The sequence below is a fragment of the Lepidochelys olivacea genome, assembly GCF_965140295.1.
Source record: "Lepidochelys olivacea isolate rLepOli2 genome assembly, chromosome: 21".
Lineage (NCBI taxonomy): Eukaryota > Metazoa > Chordata > Testudines > Cheloniidae > Lepidochelys > Lepidochelys olivacea.
In genome coordinates this window covers 3347230-3367583 of record NC_140431.1, presented here as the reverse complement: position 1 = coordinate 3367583, position 20354 = coordinate 3347230, and the positions used below count along the sequence as shown (strand labels likewise).

At 42.4% G+C, this 20354-nt stretch overlaps 2 protein-coding genes across 5 annotated transcripts in view; both read left to right on the top strand.

Moving 5' to 3' along the window:
* The first annotated feature begins 111 nt into the window (after positions 1–111).
* Positions 112–8262, top strand: ATP5PB (ATP synthase peripheral stalk-membrane subunit b). 2 transcript variants are annotated; one of them, XM_084611053.1, is made up of 7 exons: positions 112–248; positions 329–371; positions 2139–2266; positions 2971–3134; positions 4580–4705; positions 6807–6986; positions 7923–8262. In XM_084611053.1, exons 1-7 carry the CDS (start codon positions 221–223, stop codon positions 7992–7994), a joined length of 741 nt encoding a protein of 246 aa, XP_084467179.1. In that variant the 5' UTR covers positions 112–220; the 3' UTR covers positions 7995–8262. The 2 variants fall into 2 exon arrangements, with proteins under 2 accessions (XP_084467179.1, XP_084467178.1); XM_084611052.1 differs by having other exon boundaries at positions 2121–2266.
* Positions 8263–10533: 2271 nt separating this feature from the next.
* The window catches only part of LOC311510874 (uncharacterized protein), a 32554-nt gene continuing 22733 nt past the window's right edge, over positions 10534–20354 (top strand). The window contains exons 1-6 of one of the 3 annotated variants that reach the window (XM_084610928.1): positions 10534–10930; positions 13108–13168; positions 14763–14862; positions 16433–16527; positions 18386–18465; positions 19187–19571. In XM_084610928.1, the coding sequence (XP_084467054.1) occupies positions 13126–13168; positions 14763–14862; positions 16433–16527; positions 18386–18465; positions 19187–19267 (399 nt within the window). In that variant the 5' untranslated portion in view covers positions 10534–10930; positions 13108–13125 and the 3' untranslated portion in view covers positions 19268–19571. The other 2 variants (XR_014709158.1, XM_084610929.1) reach the window with 2 other exon arrangements.

The following is a 20354-nucleotide window of genomic DNA, read 5'->3' as shown; positions in this document are numbered from 1 at the left end:
TCTCGCGAGACTTGCCCGAGCCCCGCCCCCCCGCGCTCCGCGAAATTGCAGGCGAATTACGACTCCTCTCGCGATACTTTTACCGCTCCCGCCCCCACCCTCGCGAGATTTGGGGCGTTCCCAAGCTCCTCTCGCGAGGCTTCATTCTCCGTAGCCATCTTGCCGCCGCTGCGGCTGGGGTCACCGGGACGGAGAGGGCAGCGCCGCAGCCGAGCCGACAATGCTGTCCCGCCTGGGCCTGCGCGCCGGTGAGTGGGGCCCGTCCCCGGGGGGCGGCTGGGCGCGGGCGGGCCGGGGCTTTGCGCTGATCGCTCTGTGTCCTCCCCAGCTCCGGCGGCGCTGAAGAGCCTGGCTCCCTCCCTCTCCGTGGGGTAAGTGCGGCCCGGGCGAGGCGCCGGGCTTCTGGGCCTGCCCCGGGCGGGGGTGGGGGGGAGGTCAGGACGCCTGGGTTCTCTTCCCCCTCCGGTTGGGCGGGGGTGGGGAGGGAAGGTCAGGACGCCTGGGTTCTCTTTCCCCTCCGGTTGGGCGGGGGTGGGGAGGGAAGGTCAGGACGCCTGGGTTCTCTTCCCCCTCCGGTTGGGCGGGGGTGGGGAGGGAAGGTCAGGACGCCTGGGTTCTCTTTCCCCTCCGGTTGGGCGGGGGTGGGGAGGGAAGGTCAGGACGCCTGGGTTCTCTTTCCCCTCCGGTTGGGTTGCTGTGGCGGGGGGGGGGGGTCAGGACGCCTGGGTTCTCTTCCCCCTCCGGTTGGGTTGCGGTGGGGGCCGGGGGAGGTCAGGACGCCTGGGTTCTCTTCCCCCTCCGGTTGGGTTGCTGTGGCGGGGGGTCAGGACGCCTGGGTTCTCTTCCCCCTCCGGTTGGGTTGCGGTGGGGGCCGGGGGAGGTCAGGACGCCTGGGTTCTCTTCCCCCTCCGGTTGGGTTGCGGTGCGGGGGGGAGGAGGAGGTCAGGACTCCTGGGTTCTCTTTCTAGTGGGGTCTGTGGGGAGACGGGGAACTAGGAATTAAGATTCTGGGGGCCTGTTCCTGGGGCTGGGGGTTAGGGTTGCTGGCTGTGCTAGACATGACCTGTACTACCTTGGCATGGAGCTAAAAACTCCGTGACAGTCTCTTCTGTGAATCCCTCTTTAGGTTAGATTAACTGTTCGCATAAGCAGGCGGTTGTGCTGGTTTAACTCCTATGCCCACTTAATTCAACCAGTGAGTGTATACACTGTTATATCTGTTTAATGGCGTGATGATAATGGCTAGTTCTTATATCACACTTTTTGTGAGTAGATCTCCAGGCACTTTATAGAGGGGGTAATTTCCAAACTGGTTATGTTGGTTTAGCTAGCTTCTGCCTAGTACAGATACCAGCAAATACAATATTAGTAGTGTTATTTCAGCTCAAGACTATCAACAAAGTTAGACCAGTTTAAATTGGTATAAAGTAACACGTTTAGCTTGAATGGTGCAACTTTGTCAGGCCCTAATATTTGAGCTACCTTCTGGTAGCTATTTGAGTGCTATTATCCACCCTGCTTTGGCAACACTCAGCTAGCTTCTGATCAAACTTTTTAATATGATCAGGGTTCTGGAGGTTGGGATGCTTCTGTTTGTCGGACCATGGGCAAGTCACCTAAATTTTCAGTCTATTTACCTGTTAAATCGTGATGATAGAATTTGCTTCCGTTATGCATCTGGAAGAATAATTTTTTTGTTAAGCATCTTGAGACCCTTCAGTAGAAAATTAAAGGAATGAAAAGTATTCTTGTAGAAGTATAGATTTGCTACAATTTCTCATTTAAGTTCCTGCTGTGAATCTTCAGACAGGATTGTGAAGGTCTTTTTTCTTTTTCCATGTACGTGCAACCTCCATGTGAACCCATTTGCTCATGTGAAACTAGGTAAAATCTACCAAATCTATGCAAATAAATAGATGTGTTTACCAAGGGTAAATTTGTATAAGCATTAACCAAAGTCCATTTTGAATGTTTTGTATACAGTTTTGACTTCTATATAACTGAAAATATTTTGGGGCCCTCATATAAGAACAAGTGTCCTACTCTGAAACCTAACTTCATTTGAGACTTCTTTTTTTGCAAAGGAATACACTTCACAGAAAATCTGTTTTTACTCATAGTGTATTACATGCGTCTAGACCATTTCACACAGGTCAGCACTGCTTGGCTCCTTTACCACCCCTCCCTGAGAAAGGAGGGCAAGTTCGTCATGGGTTGATCCCGGAGGAATTTTTCCAGTTCCTGTATCCTAAAACAGGAGTCACAGGTTAGTGTGTTGTACCTTTGTGGGTTTGATTTTGATTTCTTGGTGCTGCACACTTGCTATGGCCATCAAGTAAGGCAAAGTGTTTGAAAAGTTTAGGTTTTACTGGTGTGAGTAACTTGACATTGATTTGGGTAATGAATTTGCTTTTGTGGTGGGAAAGAACACACTCTGTTTAGGGTATTGTACTAATTATAGACTTGATCCTGCATGGTGATAAGTTTCCCTCTGAGATACTGAGAACCTTCAATTCTTTTGAAGTCTGGGACTCAAATGGGGGAGTTGATCAGAGGACACCTTACAGACTTTAGCGTTCAGTAAAGGATAAGTCCGAAGTGTGTTATAGGCCTGATTAGCGGAAAAGTTTTTGCAGCTGCTGGCTCACGGTAACTTCCAAACATGGAGGTTAATGCCCTATGCTGAGAGGGCAGCAGAAGTTACCGGTAACATATTAGGCCTTCCATGGTTACTTTCTGGTGATGGAAGTCTTCATATAACAGTATATCTCTGGGAATGGTGTAAGATGGAGTCTATCTCATTCTTCTACCGGAGTCATCCTTTTTGTGGAGAGGTGTGACAAGTCCCTCAATATTCCTATGTAACTTAAAATAATTAAATACCTAGCTCTGCTTTCAGTCAGTTGAACTTGGAATGGATCTGTTTCCAAGTGATGTATTTAAAACAGTATCCTTTTTTATCTATTTTAGGGCCCTATATGCTGGGGACAGGGCTACTGTTCTACCTTCTCTCCAAGGAAATCTATATAGTCAACCATGAAACGATTGCAGGTGCCTGCACAGTGGGAGTCCTCATCTATATAGTTAAAAAATATGGGGGTGATGTAGCAGCTTTTGCTGATAGGCTCAATGAGGTAAGAAAAAAAGAGAACATAATCTAACTTGACACTGATTCTCAATCAACAATCCCAGGTGTTCAGTTGCTAAAATCAGTTTGGAAATAAACAGTTATTAAGAAGGCAAATTTTAAAAAAATGAAAAAGTTCACCAGTTCTTCTAATATTGAAGAAAAGTAATGGCTTTTTTAATGATAGTTCTCTTTGTACAGTGCAGAAAGCCTACAAAGCACTTTACAATAGGTGTTCTGTGCCAAATAAATCTTACAGGGCACACTTAGAGGCAACTTAATTTAAATTCATGGACAGGTTTGATGTAGAATTGTGTACAGTGTGACTGTCTTGCAACTAAGTGTTCTTGCATTTTGACTGGTAATCTACTAATCCTGAAGAAATGGATGAAACTCTCATCAGAACAGTACTTCCAGGCCCTGTTGGCTAAGGGAGCCAGAACTTGACTATGTCATGCATGTTTAGAAGCCACCTGTTTGCAAAATGCTTATTTTATGGTATTTTGCCATGGGTGTCACAATCTAAAATTAAAGGGCTGAGGCATAGTATGCATTTATAGTTGGTGTCATGAATCAATATCCATATATGTAGAATTTGAGTAGCATTTTTCAAAAGCAGCTTAATTCCCATTTTCAGCAGTGACTTGGATGCTTGGGGAGCATAAGCCTCTGACTTTCAAACTTACCTGCTTTTTAGCTGGTGTGGGGTTTCTTAGAAATAACTAAACCATGTACGTGCATTTTGAAGCTAGTGCATTGCAGTCTTTATTACATCTACTTCAGAGTGAAATGGAGGAATTTAGTCTGGAAATTAGAGACCTTGTTGCCTCATTCTTCATATTTTGGGAGCATGCTATTTTATTTCTGTACTCTTTTATGTGTGTTCCTTGGTTCTTTTCTGCAAAGGCCTTTTCTATGCTAGAAAGGGTTTGCTTGTATAACTATAGCTTCTTTCTAGTGTAGACAAGGTCTTGGCCTAAATAAACTTGTACTGTAGACCTGATTTACCAGTGCTTTTGTTGATGTCGCTTATTTCAGTTGGGTAATTGGGTATAAGTTCCACTAGTAAAAAGGCTTTTGCCAGAATAAGCTGCATCTACCCTAGGATTGTTTGCAGGTATATCTGTACCGGTAAACCTTTTCCAGTGTACACAAACAGAAAAGTACTTGCCTTGTAGCTTATATTGGGTCCCTGATTGAAATAAGCTATACTGACAGAAACTCATCTGTGCTGGTAAAACTGCATTTATGTATGTTTTAAGTGTAGACCAGGCTTAAGCTTTAAACATGGCAGCTTGAATTTCAGTTACTGTTCGTGGCTGCCTCTCTTCACCCTCAGAACTGATAAGTTACAGTTTAAGGAGACGGTGCAGTTTTGAGCAATCAGATAAGCGGTTGATCTTTCCTTTTCTTACGTTTCAGTCTGGATTTTAAAGTTCCTTCTTATTTCAGGAGAAAGTTGCCAAAGCTTTAGCTGTGAAAAATGATTCAATCAACCACCTGGAGTCAATAATTGAACAGGAAAAGAAGGAGCAATGGAGGGCTGAAGGCCGCAGTTATCTCTTTGATGCCAAGCGGGTACGTTATTACAAATACAACTTTACAAATATCTTTTTACATGGCCCTCAGAGACTCTCAGGATCTGTGGTTATATGTACTTAAGCAACAAACGTTGACTATCGGTACATTAGGCGTGGCAGGTCACATAGACAATTAAGTTGTATGACATTTCCCATTATAAGACCCTATTTTCAGTTGCACGTAACTTTACCAGAATTATTCAGGCTTTAATTTTTCCATCTTGGGTGTCTGCCCCAGCTTTTTTTTTTTTTTTAAATCTTCCTTGAAAATGGTTCAGCCGTTTCAGAGAATGAAGCTAGGGAAAAATACATTGTTAGAACATTCTGGCGACCTTTCATTTGAGAAGTTCTAGAATCTGCAAGTTATGGAGTAGAGACTTGAAATTTGGCAGTTGGAGGCCTCTGTGTTGAGGGTGTTCCTTTTGCAGTCCATGTTGACCTGCCCAAATTTGGCCAAATTTTAAGCCTTTGAAAGATCACAGTTCACACGTACTCAATAGACATTCCTCAGAGTTTAGCTGCTAAATTTGTCAAAGACTCCATCCATACTGCAGCATAGGGCTAAGCAGGACTTTCCTGTCAATTGCAGCTTTGGGCTGCTGTGGAAGTGTTGGGTCTGAGCACATGAACTGAGAGCAGGGAGACTATCTTGTGCTGTCCTGCTGAGCCCAGGCAGCATGGAGGAGGAAGCTGCCTAATTTGAATGAAGAAGGGACAAGAGCCAGACCTGCAGGTGTGTAGATTGGGATGGAGTGTTGATTGGGTAAGAGGGGGAGTGGTGACAGATCAGGTGAGGTACTTGGCACGGGGACAACTAGGACAAGAAGCTGGGAGGAATGGGATACTGAAATGGGATGAGGAACACAGGGAAGATGAGGGACTGAGGGCCAGGGAATGAACTGGAACTGTCTGGACAAGGAGAATGGGCTAAGAAGCCTGAGGAGTGGGGGAATGAGACTGGAATAAGAGTCTGAGGGGTAAGGAAGAGTGGGACAGGGATGGGCTAGGAGGGGTCGTAGGGGGCAGGGAACAGTCCGTCACCTCCTTTCCAGATCTTTGTGAAACCCACTGGCAGAGTGTTTCCTCCTCCTCTAGTGTTGGTCCACCTAAAGAGTTCCACCTACTGCTGTATCTGCCGCTGTGGCAGAGGTCTGTATTGTGGATCTAAAGGTTCCAGCCCTGCGGATAACCCATGTGGGTGTCAATGTGACATTTTTTCCAGTTTTTTAAACCTAGGAAATTACACACAACCTATTTTAAAAGAACATGATGGTGAGAGCTCCTGTGTAGAGATGGATTAGGCTAGTTTTTTGCCAAATATTCATCTTGAGTATAAAGACACTCCGTTGAAAAGTCTAAAATGCAGCCCATTTTTTAAAATACTACAGATATTTAAATAGTGGGACTCTCGCTTTTTGACAGACTATATAGTCTTTGTATATAGTATAGAGTTTGGATTCTAGGGTTCAGTTTCTGTCTGAGACCTTGTGAAGTCATTTAACTTCTGTGCCTCCATCTGTGAATGAACACACAGCCAATTTTTGTAAAATACTCTAGGTTCCTTTGAAAGGCAACATGAGAGTGTAGTGATCGAGGGACATCTACCTAGAACACCTCACTGCACATTGGCAATACTAGGAGGGATGAGCTGGAGTGCTGATGAGAAGCGTGGTCGGGAAAGTAACTTACATACTTTCCAGATGGATTGTATTTTCTAATGGACAACCAATCCTAAATTCTCAACTACTGAGGGATAATCTTCACTCACTGATATATTTGCTTTCCACAACCAACTCTCTGTATAACTTTTCAGGAGTGATGTATCCAAATACTAGGATGCTAATATCTAAACTGTATTAAATGTATTGATCTATATTTATTGCTGATTACGTATCTTACGACTTTTAAAACAAACTTTGTATTTGTGGATAATCTAAACATTATACCCAGATGTACACTCACTCTTTTCTTAACCTGTGTATTATATAATTTTTAACATTAGTGTTAATACAAATTTTAAATCTGAAATAAAAGAATACCAGTGAAGATGGTCAGAAAAGTCATAATAGAAAATTGAAATGCATCTTTTCCCTGACTAGAATAACATTGCTATGCTGCTAGAGACTAACTACCGAGAGAGGCTGCTCACTGTATACAATGAAGTGAAGAAGCGGCTAGACTATCAAATCGCTGTACAGCAACTGACGCGTCGTAAGGAACAAGATCACATGATCAACTGGATAGAGAAAAACGTTGCCCAGAGCATCACCGCTCAACAGGTACTTTTAGTGTCTGAGCTTCTAGCAGTTCACTGTGCCTCCCGTGTCCTAATACAGAACACTGTTTTCCTCACCTATCTGCCATCTCTGGCCAAATATGACTCGTATTTCTTTGGTTTGCTCTTCTCTGGCTGGCTCCCAGAGGGCCCGAGGCACATGCCTACTCTTCTGAGCAACACAAAAATGCTGAGGACTTGCAGCATTTCTTGATTCCATTTGGGTTGTGGTTGCTGGTTGCTTCTGAGAATCCTGCCCAATGACTCCAATTGAGGGAATACCTTCCAGCACAATGGTGGGTTGTGGGTGGGAGGTATTGCCCAGGAGGCTGGGGTACTTCCGTGCAGCATCCTTTGATGTAAAGCATAGATGTTTAAATGTGAATTTTTAAGATGACTGGCAACTGCACATTTCCCTTCCTTGGTGCCTCTTCAGTGGTCTGTCTCCACACTGGGAGGTGAAGAAAATGGGTAGACCTAGATATGGAGTTGAAGTGCACTAAATGGGGAGTTCATTTACATAACGCTGTCTTCTCTCCTCCATCAGTTCTGCCTGCGCTTAGGAGGATCCACTCGCTCTTCCCAAAGCTTACTCTTCCTCTAGATAGGTTGGCCTGCCACTTGCCAACATTCTGCAGTCTCCTTTGAATTGTGCAGGCTGACTGTTTTGTAGGATCAGATTTTGATCATCTAGATTGATCATCGCTTGCTAATGCTTGAACATAGACCAATATTTGGATTTCCATCTCCATGACTTTCTTAGGTGGTTGTGCAAAGTATTAATCATACATGAGTTGGAACTAGATCCTTTCTGTACTTGGCTTCAGTTTTTACCCAGCAAAATCAGAACATAGCTGGTGTGCACAAATGGTTCGTGCAAATGATTCTTTTCCCTAAATTGTTTCAAGGCCTGTGAAAGTCTATTCATTTCCTTTTTCAGGAGAAGGAGAGTATTGCCAAGTGCATCTCAGATTTGAAGATGTTATCGAAGAGCCCGCAGGCGGCAGTATAATTGCACGACATTGAATTCCAATCAGCTCTGTGTGGCATCTGTGATCTGCTGTTGGAAACTGTACAACTGTAACTCTCAATTAAAATAAGTTCTGTACGCTCCCTGTCTGACTAGTAGCACTGAACTAGCAGCAGTTCCAGAATATGTTTATGGCAGTTAATTCTGACATGTGAACAGGAACCTATGTACTTGTTCCAGTTTGTTTTTATGCAGAAATTAGGATTCTGCAGATGAATAAAAACATAACTCTTCCTTTGTTAAAGCCAAACGGTTCATGTTTCTTTGTGACTGGCTTTGACACTGATTCACTATATGTCTAGGCAAGTGACTACTTTTGCCTGTGCCTCAGTTTCCTCCACTGTAAAATAAGTACATGGGGAAACGGGAAAGTGAGGCATGATTCATACTTGTAAAGCATTTTGATATCCTTGAGTAGTATGAACAAACAGTGTTTACACTAGATATACATTTGGGTTATGGCCTAACCATTACACAGACAGCAATGGCTTATTTGTTCCCAGGTGGGGAGAGGGAAGGAGAGAGGCACTATGCAGAGTATGTTATACTCCACTTGCTCTGGAGTGTGGGGAGAGCGTAGGAGGGTAGTTTCCCCCCTCCCCCTTTTTTCCCCCCAGATGTCCTATATTTCTCACCCTATGTGCTTTTTGGGGGGAAAAAAAAAACAAAAAACTTGATGGGTATTTTTGCACATTAGGTTTTCTGATCTCTGCCTTGCAACCATAAGCAGTATTTCTGTATATGATGAGAAGTCTGTTACATGGCTCGCCTTGCAAGCAGAAGTTCCCACGATGAAGCCCTGCTGGCGGACCATAGATCATATTCCACAATGCTAAACTGAAATTTTGTTATGACGCCTCTTACTCAATGAAAGAGGGGCTGCTCTTCCTTTGTTTCTGTGGGGGGAGAGAAAGGTCCCTGGAGTCTGTGAATTAAATGAATGCTTAGTGTGTTGGGTGGGTGTGTGGTTTCTTTAAACAAAGCCTCAGCCTCTGTCTGTCTTAACTTTCCTGTGGATCTTGTTAAAGACTAATGCTCTCAATTGTGCATTTCTAGCATGGTACCCCTGTTTTCTGGATGAATAGATGGCTCCCTCCCACAAACAGGGATGTGATTATGCTCCCTATGGTATGATACAGTTGCCTTTAGAAATTACCAGTGGCTCTGAGAGGGCTAAAGCCATCTTCCACCTCTGCACACTGTCTACCACTTGTCTCCTCCAAAGCACATACCCCTTTGACTTTCTGTTAGCAAACTGAAAAATCAGAATTGTCAGTGTCACTTTCCTCTGTACTCGTGCCATATAAATCTCTCTGTGGATTCTACATGCCCACACTAACTACTGTCCCAATTTGCAGTGTCTCAACAATGAAAAGTGAGCTAAGATTGGGCCAGCTACTAGTCCACAGGGGAGGAAGTTGGGAGCAGGAAGTAGCACTGAAGGCAGCTATGAACCTGACTTGCTATATATGTGTGTTGGGACAGATTATTGCAGGGAAATAAAGCAGAGAAGAAAATAGTTGCTAAACCAGTTTCTTAAAACTCAACGAAGTGCAATTTCCTTCCATCTGTGGTTCCAAGCTGAATTAGTTTTGTTTCTCTCTTCCCCCCCCCCCTTCCTGCGTATGTTCTGTAATGGAGCTGACATTTGTTATGTGTCCTCAACTTCATTGTATTGTTACCCATCTACCTACTTTACCTCTAGCAACAATAGTCAGTTCTGTAGTGAGAGGAGTTTAATGTAAGAGGCACTTTGCAAACAGGAATTAAATAGCTTATATTTCCAAACAACTGGAGACCACTACCCTCATTCCATCTTACTTTCTATCCATTGTACTAGAACAGCAGGCACAGAATTCATAACTGAACAGTGGTGACATAAGCCCAACATTTAGGCTTTTTGTTAATAAACATTTCTACTAATCCTACCCGTTCAAAAAAATCAATTCAATGTGAAAATAGGTTTATGGGGATATAAACAGGTCCTGAGCAGAGTGAGAATCCAAGCACGACAGTAACGTGCCAAGTGTTGACTAAGGACAGGTAAATCACTTGGCTTACATTTGAACCCACTCAGTCATCTTGACTCAAATGTTATTGAGTGTGTGTTCCACTTACTGGAGATTTGAAAAAGGAGCAAGTAGAGGGAGAATTCTAATTTAAAACAAAAATAGAGAGCCTTCCATTGATTGTCTGATCTTTTCAGGGGTGGAGGTCTATTCCTCACACAAGCCCTAACTGAGCAAAACACTTAAATATGAGTAATCTCATCATTACTCAGCAATGCACATTACTTTGGTAAGTAATTTATTCACAAGTTACTTCCCATTGAAATAATAAGATTATTGCGTTTAAATGCTGTGCTGAAAAGGTATGAGATAATTTAACACAAGGGGAACAAAACTTTAGTTTTTTTTAAACATGGTGATTCAATTTAAAAAAAAAATAGAACCAATCATAAAGATTTCAAAGATTCAAAATGTCAACCAAAATTTTGACTGGCTTTGTTAAAAACAAAGCTTTAAATTCAGAGGAGAAAAAAAATATTCAAGAGATTTGCAAAACCAAAACATTCTCTTGTGTTCACTCTCCCTTAATAAGTATATCAGAATTTTGACACCTGATTTCAAACATACTTGTTTGCCTAAAAATGGGTATTGTTTACATGAAAAAAATGGGTGATTTCTTGTGTGACAAAATCTGATATTACTGAATTTCCTCATGCATGCAAGAAAAGATCCTTTCTAGCCCAAGACCGGAGATCTTTCAACATCTGAACGGATGTAGATATGTTGAACTACCTCTGATAGCTGTTACTGGTCTGCTTTGAGAAAGGGGAAAATCAAGTTGTTTTTGCAGCTGCTAAGGCTTTGGAACATTTTCCTGGTGTCCAGCGCGCAACAATTTCATAGAAGGAGGTAAGATGTAGTTATTTCATTTATCTTAATTAAAAACATTTTTACTGGTAAAGAATAAATCAGTCATATTTATTGTCAAATCTGGTAATTTTCAGATCGTGTCCTGAGATTTAAAAAATACCTTTTCCTCTTTGTTGATGTGTGAAAGACCCACACAAACAATAGAGGACTAACTGATTATATGGGGGAACATCAAGCGCTGTCAAATGCACAACATAAACTGAAAAGAGAATTTTTTCCTAACCTCTTTCAGTTATATTCATAGCTGCTGCAAAAAATAGTAGATACAAATTTTCATGCAGAAGTGTGGGTTTTACATTGGCTGTTTCTCTTTCAGATTGAAACAGAATTTACTTTAGTCAGTGTCTTTAACAGTAGATAGACTGTATGTTTATAAGTATGGAAAAATATTCCGAGTATGGCCTAGTAGAACATTTCAGGGTGCAGTGCTGACCAGTGAGGGGCTGTCACCCCTGCCCTGCAACCTTGGGTGCCTCACAATGCTTTGCTGATGTAGCTTCCAACTTTGCTTCCTCAGAAGCATGCTGTCAGCATGCAGGTTACTTCCTGAGTGTCTGTGTAAAGTCACCATGCTGGTCCAGCAGTTCTGACACCAGCAGCCTGACAGCAACACACCCACCCACGCTATGGCTTCCAGCAGCCTTCATTACTATTTGCAGGGTGACAACAACACACTACAGTCCCGGATTTTCCTTTAAAATGTGTGTTCTGCACTATTCAGCCCTCTCCTGGACAGTCCAGACATACTAGGTCTGTTGCCCCTCTAATAGGATCAATACACAACAGCTTGCCACCTTAAATGGAGTTACCCAAACAATTCACAACACTGGATTATTTTGATTAAAGAACAAAACTAGTTTTTAAGTGAGTTACAAGTAATGTATTAAAGTCAGAAATGGATATAGGAAAAATAAAGATAAAATGCTTTCTAACCTAAACAAACTAGACTTGGTTCAAAGTGAAGTCCCTTACCACAGGTTTCTGGTAAGATTGCTGACCAAACTCTCAGGCTAGGGCCTGCTCCCAAAGTGTAATGGCTGTTTGTTTCATCTTGGGTGAAAAGAGAGAGATGGGTAGGGAGAGATAAGTGGGGGTTTGCCCCTCATTTTCATAGTTCAGTCACTCTTAAAAGCATTTTCCTGAATGTGACCCCTAGTTAAAGTTCATTCCAGCCGAGAGCAAGGAAACATGGAGTCTGCTGGAGGAAGGAGGCTTCAGGCTGTTTCTTTTCACCTGTGTATGCTGAAATTCAGATTTTCTTTGTCATCTTTCTTCCTCCTCTTGCTGTCTGAGGACTCTGTTTACAGTGAAATGGAGGTAAACAAACATTCCTTTGTTTAAGCCAGGCCTGCTTCACCAGTTCTACCTGAGGGGGCTACGTGTGTTTGAACATGTCCCTTTAACATCATACAGGGGTTTTTTCATAACTTTGCACATAATGACAGGTTTCAGACTAACAGCCGTGTTAGTCTGTATTCGCAAAAAGAAAAGGAGTACTTGTGGCACCTTAGAGACTAACCAATTTATTAGAGCATAAGCTTTCGTGAGACAAGTCCTCCTTTTCTTTTTGCACATAATGTTGCTCCATCCATTTCACCATGGTATTATTCATCAGTGAGTTATTAGTTTTTAAAAGGATACCTCACAAGGTGTATTTTGTACAAAGATGATTACAATAGTCTGCAGGGTGTGAATACAGGGGTGCATTCGGTCACACCTAGAGGTGGAGTGAGATACTGGTTGCCATGACTCCTAGGTTTTGTTGCTGTCTCTGCTACTGACTTGCTGCCCATTTTGTTTGGACAAGTTATTTATTCTCTCTGTTTGCTACACCTCACACACACTCTAAAATGTGGATAATACTTTCTTAGCTCGCAGGTATGTTGTGAGGCTTAATCCATTGCAGTTTAAGCATTTTGAGCTCCTTGGATGAAAGCCTCCAGAGAAGTACAAATTAGAGTAGACCCAGAATTTGGGTTTCCAGTACAAACTATTAATACTAGTAATTAATAATGACCCGGAGACACCTGTCCTCCATGAATCAGACCAGGACTTTAGAACACATTGAGACACAATCTAATGATCTTAGAAATCAGAGACTCGGCCCAAAATCTACAATGTTTTCTAAACAGTATATACGTACTTTTTATCCTTAGTTACCAGAAGAAGAGAGAATGGGAAGTTCGTCCTCGAAAAACAATCATAAATCACATCCAGGTAATTGCATCTTGCACAGGGGTATGACATTACACTCTGTATTCTTTATGAAAATATGTTTCTGTTATGGGTATGACAAAACTGAAATGCAAGATGGCTCACGTAAGATATCCTTGGAAAGGTTGTGATTTACTGAATGTGATTATCCAATTTGTATGCATGTATCATTTCTGTATCTGAAGTTCAGATTATGGACTATGTAACAATTACAACTGAGTGTGTATTGGGAAGACACCCACCAGACAACAGGCCATCAGATTTGATGGGCCATTAGGAAGAAACAAGACTGTGAAGATACTAATCTCTCTCCTTCCTGGGAGGGGTCCTGGGACTAGCTGTGACACTACTAGGTCTGGTGGTCTTGTCACCTGATATTAAACATTGTCCTGGACTTCTTGTAACTTTCCATTAAAAGGAGAAGGGGGTCAAGTTTGGGAAACAAAAGATTCCTGCCTTATGTAAATCTTATTTAAGGGTGGGGAGGATGGCAAATGGGACTCTCCTCCGTGGCCTACCCAAGAAGAAAGACTGCTAAAAGTACCTGAAGGGACAAAGAAACCAACCTGCAGGGAAAGTCAGGGGTGAGTCCAGACTGAGACGGGTCCAATCCGTAAGAAAAATAACTGGAACTCTGAGTGAAATGCAACCCTGCCTCCTGCCTAGATTCAACATATCTTATTATATCCAATGAGAAACTACATTTTGTAACCTGTTTCTTTAGTGAATCAAGCTTAGTTTGCGTGTTTTATTTTATTTGCTTAGTAGTCTGCTTTGTTCTGTTTGCTATCTCTTCAACCACTTAATCTGCTTTTATAGTAAATAAAATTTGTTTTGTTTATTAAACCCAGTTTATGTAATTTCTAACTTGGGGGGGCAAGAAGTCATGCATATTTCTCTTCACATTGAGGAAGAGGGTGAAATTTTATGAGTTTGCGCTGTGCAGATTTTTGTATACAGTGTAAAACAATACGTGAGTGCTGGGTGAGCCTTCTCTCACAGAGCTGATTTCAGTCTGTGTCTGCAGCTGGTTGTGGCCGTACCTGTGTTTATGTGCTGCAAGAGGCCGGAGAGCCTAATACAGCAACACAGGGAGAGGGAATCCAGGCTGGTGGAGCAGGAGAGGCTCACTAAAACCACAGTACATCAGGTGACATCCTGGACAGGGGGTCCAACCCATCACAGGGAGGAAAACCAAATTCTGTTCTCAGTTACACTGGGGTAATCCCAAGACTTCAACAGAGCTGCATTAGTGTAATTGGTAATAATATTTGGGCCACTAGACCAGTACATCATCTCACTTCTCTCTGTGAGACATTTTTGAGCAGCAGTAATAGTGTGGCCGTGTAATTCTCACAGAACATGATTTACCATAGCCCAGCTTTCATCCACAGGCATTTGATCCTTCTCATTCTAATTAGTAATCATAAAAAGAAGATTTTAAAGAACGTTCTCACACCAATGTACGTTAATAGCTCCCTTGTGGGTCATGGGCCTCTGGACAGAACAGATCCCAATACTGGAAACACTGCTGCAGAAAGAAACTTATTTTAAGAAACAGATAACATGTTGTAATGCTCTTTGTATTCCCTTCTAGCAGCACCATCATCACCTGCCGCCCCCACCAGCATTGCCAGCACCAGTTCCAGCACAATTACTGTAGTCACGATTACAAGAGACAAGAGCATATTTGATAAGTAAACAAGAACTATTTTTGTGGGTTAATTGTCATGATGGCAAGAGATCGTTCACGGACTCCAAGGAGAGTTGTTATGGGCAGTGACTTCAATTTTTCTAATTGTAAAGGGTTGCTCGGAATTTGCTACAGAATCTGTATATTTATATTGCTGATAAACATGTATTCATCATCAGCCCTTAATGCAATTCTAATGAAAACAACATAACCAATAAGTCATAAAGAGCTTGAAGTAAGTGCTGCATCAGATTCCAAAAGAGATGTTTTTAAATTAATAACTCTCTGATACATTCACCACCACATTTTGATTTAAATGAGATAATAGAACAATGTAAGTTGACAGGCTGATGTGATATGCTCAGTGGTGATGCTGGGATATACTGTTTAGCTTTTCAAAATTTCATGGAAATGAAAATGTCAGGCCAAATTCTACACCCATTTACACTGTTGTAAATCAGGAGTGACTTCATTGACTATAGCAGAGTAACTTCTCATTTACACTGGAGCAAATGAGAGTGGATTCTTGTCATCCGTAAGTGTACAATGAGCAGAAATATACCTCATGACTTCTTCAGAGATATAAACTGTTAGTAAAAACACCCATTACTGTTTTCCCCCCCCCAGAGATTTTCTCCAGTCACAAGAGACGCAGGTTGCAAACTGTAATATATTTTTTACAGTGTGTGAATTGGATAATCTGCCTCCAGTAGATTAATGCCTTCAGTGAATATCCCTGTGGTCCGGCGGTTATATATATTTGATTTTAAATCTGAAGTGAGAGGATATTTTTCTTTTTTTTGTGTGTGTGTTTGCCTCACAGACTTACCTTTTTCATCAGATTTATGTTCATTTTCTGAATGCAGCATTTTTATGTTTTTGAAACTCAGGCTCTGTAATGGGTGTGAAAAGCCAAAACATTTTAAAATATACACTGAGGTCCTCATCGTGCTCCACTTCAAGACATTAACTTCAATGGGAGATAGGTTTTATGGTCTCCAGTACAGTGCTTTCCAATTACCAGGCCAGGCTCAGTCCTGGTGTAAGTAGGTGCAATTCCACTGAGATCAGTGAAGTTACATCAGGGCTGAATCTGGTCTGTTTAGATCAAGTCTCTTTCTGTTACTTAGAATTAAATATGTTACTGATCTTGTTACCCATATTTATTCCTGTGAATGTGAGGGTCCATAGTGCAGCTTGCATAACCTGTGGTAATGCTTTTCATGCCAATAACAATATCTGAATGACACACTTATTAGATGCAAACATCTCATATTATCACACAGATTTTTTTAGGTTCTTTCTTCCCTCTCATTTGGAATTTGGGCCCACTAAATAGCAGCTCTCTGTAGACATGTGATTTTGATATCCAATAACATCTATCTATCTCTATTAACTCAGCTCAAATTCAGTGCATCGGGCATGGTTCTGGAAGTTTTGGTAACATTAGTGTTTGAACTCAGCATAGAGCCCTGAGGTGCTGAGATAGTATTGGCCAGTGTGGTAGCCAGGACAGAGAGCAGGAAAGGGAAGAGCTGTTTGTTTCTGACCCACTGTATTCTGTGCACTAACAGCCCTGAGTTCCTCTACATACTGGTGGCCTGTATCTCTGCTGTCCTGTTGACCATACTGGTATTTACAATCGTCTGCTTTATCAGGAAAAGGAAAGGTAAGGGATGTGCAATGAAGAATAATGCTTGCAGGATATTGGACTGCTGTAGCTTGTGGCAGAGGACAGCTGGTTACCATGGGCCAGGTTCTCAAAGGTATTTAGGCACCTAACTCACATTGAGATCAACTGGATTTAGATGCTTAAATGCCTTTTAGCATCTAGGACCGAGGATCTCAGATGTTCCACATTCAAATGTGGTTGCTGCGGGTGCAGGTTTTTCATTGAGGAAGTGATGGTGTTCACTTAGGATCTCCTTGCCATATCTGTTCAGGGTAGGCCATAACATAACTTTGGGAATGTGATAATGCCACCACCTTCAGAGCTCTGCTTAGATGATATCTGTTTGAATGCAGCATTAACAGCAGTGACTTTTCTTTTTTACTATTTTTGTATTTAGGAAGCGTTAGTAGGTTTACAAACGCTTGCCCATGTGAAACAAAAACATCATTACACCAATGAACGTTTGTTGAAAGAAACATTAGTCAGGAATATAATAATCAGATCTCCATAGCAGGGTGTTGTCATATTACAGAGTGAGTGAGCATCATGACAATACCTATGACATGTCATTTCTAGTGATTTGATTAAATTGAGAGAAAACTCTGATTACACATATTTAACCATCCACACATGTCTATCTAATGTTAATACTCTAAAAAACCCAAACAGGTGTGCTGGGTTTTTTTGTATGTGAATGTACTTTGAGTATTGAATAAATGGTAGCCAAAAGTATCTGTTTGTAGCAGTGACTTTTCATCCACCTCTTGACTCTGGGCACCACTTCAGCTATAATGGTGGTAATTTTGCCATCATGCAATGAAGCATAAAGCCCACTGTAGCCAAGAATAGTGACTATTAAAAACCCGAGCCAGATTTTTCAAAGCACGGAGCACCCACACCTTTCAAAGGTCTTCCTGTGGGAATCCACACAGATAAGATCCAAGTTACTAGATTACTTAGGGTCTGTCTTCGCAGCAAGGTTAGTTCGGCCTTTTATTCAGGTGTTGCTGTTGCTCCAACTCCCTCCTGTCCCCGCACATCACCCATATTTAGTGATGCTTTAAACCCAAATTAACTGGCCCTTTCTGGGGATGTGGTTTTGAGCCAGGCATTTCTCTTTTCATTCAGACTGGTAACCCACCTACTTTGCAGTGAGGATGCAGGCTAAGCCACGCAAGTGAAGTGCTGATAGTCTTCCAGTGCCTTCCCGCAATTCCTGCTGTGTGATCAGAAGGGTGGACAAATTCTCCCACAGTTCCGTGGGAAAGTATCATAGAGGAACTCAGTTTACAGCAAATACCAAGAATCCAAGAGTCCTAGCCCCAGTGGGGGTACAGTGACTTGAGTTTGGCTTTGCAGTGTGGCAGCTAACACCCAGGCTAGGCTAAGCAGCAGGCAGATTCCATGCACTCACTCTGCAATGAAGAGAGACCCTTAGATTGTAAGCTCTTTGGGGCATGGACCCTCTGTTTGTTGTGTGTTTGTGTAGCACCCAGCGCAATGGAGTTCTGGTTAACGGCTGGCGCTGCCAGACACCATCCCAATACAGACAATACAGTAAAATAATACAGGGGATGCAGGTCAGAACATACTGTACATCTTCTCCCCACGCTGCTCCATGCTGCACACTTTGGGGTTCTGCCCTTCCTTCTCCAACCTGCCTGATTAAAACTTTATTTCCATTTGCAAAACAGTTTGCTCCCAATTTTTCCTGTGCCCTCTGCACTTCTCCACACCTCATGAACTGGATCAATTCATCCAGGCCTTAGAATGATTCTGAACGCATACCCAGGGGGTGGGGATTTCTTCTGGGGCCTGGCTGTCGTTGGTACATATCCCTTTGTCTCCATTACAGATCACAGTACACCCCTAAAGACTTCTCAAGAGCAGGATCCTGCAGATACTGTGCATCAGGCACCTGCTGAAAACACCCAGGTAAAGGTCGGAACTGGTTCCTTGGGGTGTCTCATGATGTGTCTTAGATTCTCTGTAGAAAATGCTACATTGTTATAAATGTGAATTTGGGACTGAAAAAAGGAAGTTTGTTCATATAAATGTAACAGTTATTCAGAGGTTCCTTTTACCTTAAATTATAGCTAGTGCTTTCCCTTGGAAAGCAATAATCACTCCTACCTATGCCACCCAAATGCTCAGTTTCTCATCTCTGCAGCCTCCTCCTCCCCATCAGCATGCTGTGGTGCCAGAGACTGGAAGAGGTGTTTGTAGAGGGACCGAGATATTTCCTGCCCTGATTCAAATGCTGCATTCCCCAAATACCTCAGGGACTCAATCTGTCACCTCTGCGGTTCCTTAGAGATGGGATGTCACCTCTGACATTTATAAGGGTTATAAGCCCTCATGCTTCAGGGCATAAACCAAACACTAACTGAGATGATTAGGAAGAAGCTTTTCCTTATGGGCAAGTTATTCCATAATTGTCCATTATGGTATTGATTCCTCTGAAGTCTCTAATATCGACCATGGTCACAGGATACCAGACTAGTGGACCATTGGTCTGGCAAGTTCTGTGTTCCCCATGCACAGGAACAGACTGCTCACACGAGACTACATTTGAGAGCATCCTAGAAAGCAAAATGAAGGGTAGGAAATCCAGTCAGAACTCCAGCAGCTCCTCACTCCCAAATAATATTTGCAGGTTCCTACGTGTCCTAATGATGAGATCACCTATGCCAGTTTGATGTTCAAACAGAAGCCTCAGTCAAAGATTGCTCTGTAGTTTGTGCTAATCACAGTGAAATGAAGACATCTTTGCTGTCTGCAGTTCAAATGCAGATGGAAGTTCTGTCACCGCCCCTCAGTTCTGCTTGGAATCATGTTGCCAAATATTGCATGTATCACATCAGCTGATTTATTTAAGCTACATGGAGGTCTGTCCCACAATGAAGTGTTGGTGAGTGGTCAGAGCAGGTCACCAGGAGTTCAGATTCCATTGTTCTCTCCCTGACTCATGGTGTGAGCTTGAAGAAATCGCTTGTCTTTTGTGGCTCCATTTCCTTATTTATAAAACATGGATAACCTTGCTTGTGATGACTTTGTCTCTTTTCATTCCTCCTGCTATATTTTTGTGATCCTTCAAACAGCTTCTGAAACTTCTTTGCATGTGTTAATAAGTGACTAGATAAAGGCAGGAAATTCTTCTTTCTTATAATCTGTGCAGATCTGTCCTGTCAGATGTTCTCGTCCCCTCTCTGACTTCCTTTTACACCCCTTCTTAAATTAGTATTTACTCAAATAGTTCATTTTATTGTACCTCCTCTTTTAATTGTCAGTTGCTTTGGTTAACTGTGTTTGTTAATCACGTAAAAATAATTCTCCATAGTAGATGGCATAGGGAAAACTCTGCTTCCTGATGGGATCTTGAGATGAGTACTTTAGGTTGTTTTTCTGGACTTCATGTCCTCTGTAGAATTTTAGGTTCAAATAAATGCTGTGACGCTTATGAAATCCATGGCCACAGTGGAGATGTTTAAAAAAACATGTAACAATAAATAAATAGCGAGGACCCATCACACGCTGGGGGAACATCAAAGATTATAATGGCACATTCATCCATAGCTTTACAAACACTTTACAAGGTGGGTAAGAAGCGTTACCCCCATTTTACAACTGTGGGAACTGCAGCAAAGTTACAATGAAGCACCCTGCCCACCACCAGATCCTTGAAGGAGGAGGGGAGCTGTAGGGAAGCCCTGCTTATCCAAGCCAGGCAGAGGAGGGATGGGGGCTCGCCTCTGTTTTAGCTGAGCACAGGGAGCTGTGTTCCATTCCCCCACCACCCACACACGCTCATGCGTAGGGAACTG

Excerpts from the sequence above, each read along its gene's own strand:
- ATP5PB (XM_084611052.1), top strand. The coding sequence starts at position 221 with ATGCTGTCCCGCCTGGGCCTGCGCGCCG. Across the intron at positions 3,135-4,579 it reads TTGCTGATAGGCTCAATGAG|GAGAAAGTTGCCAAAGCTTT; the intron begins GTAAGAAAAAAA and ends TTCTTATTTCAG. Across the intron at positions 4,706-6,806 it reads ATCTCTTTGATGCCAAGCGG|AATAACATTGCTATGCTGCT; the intron begins GTACGTTATTAC and ends TTCCCTGACTAG.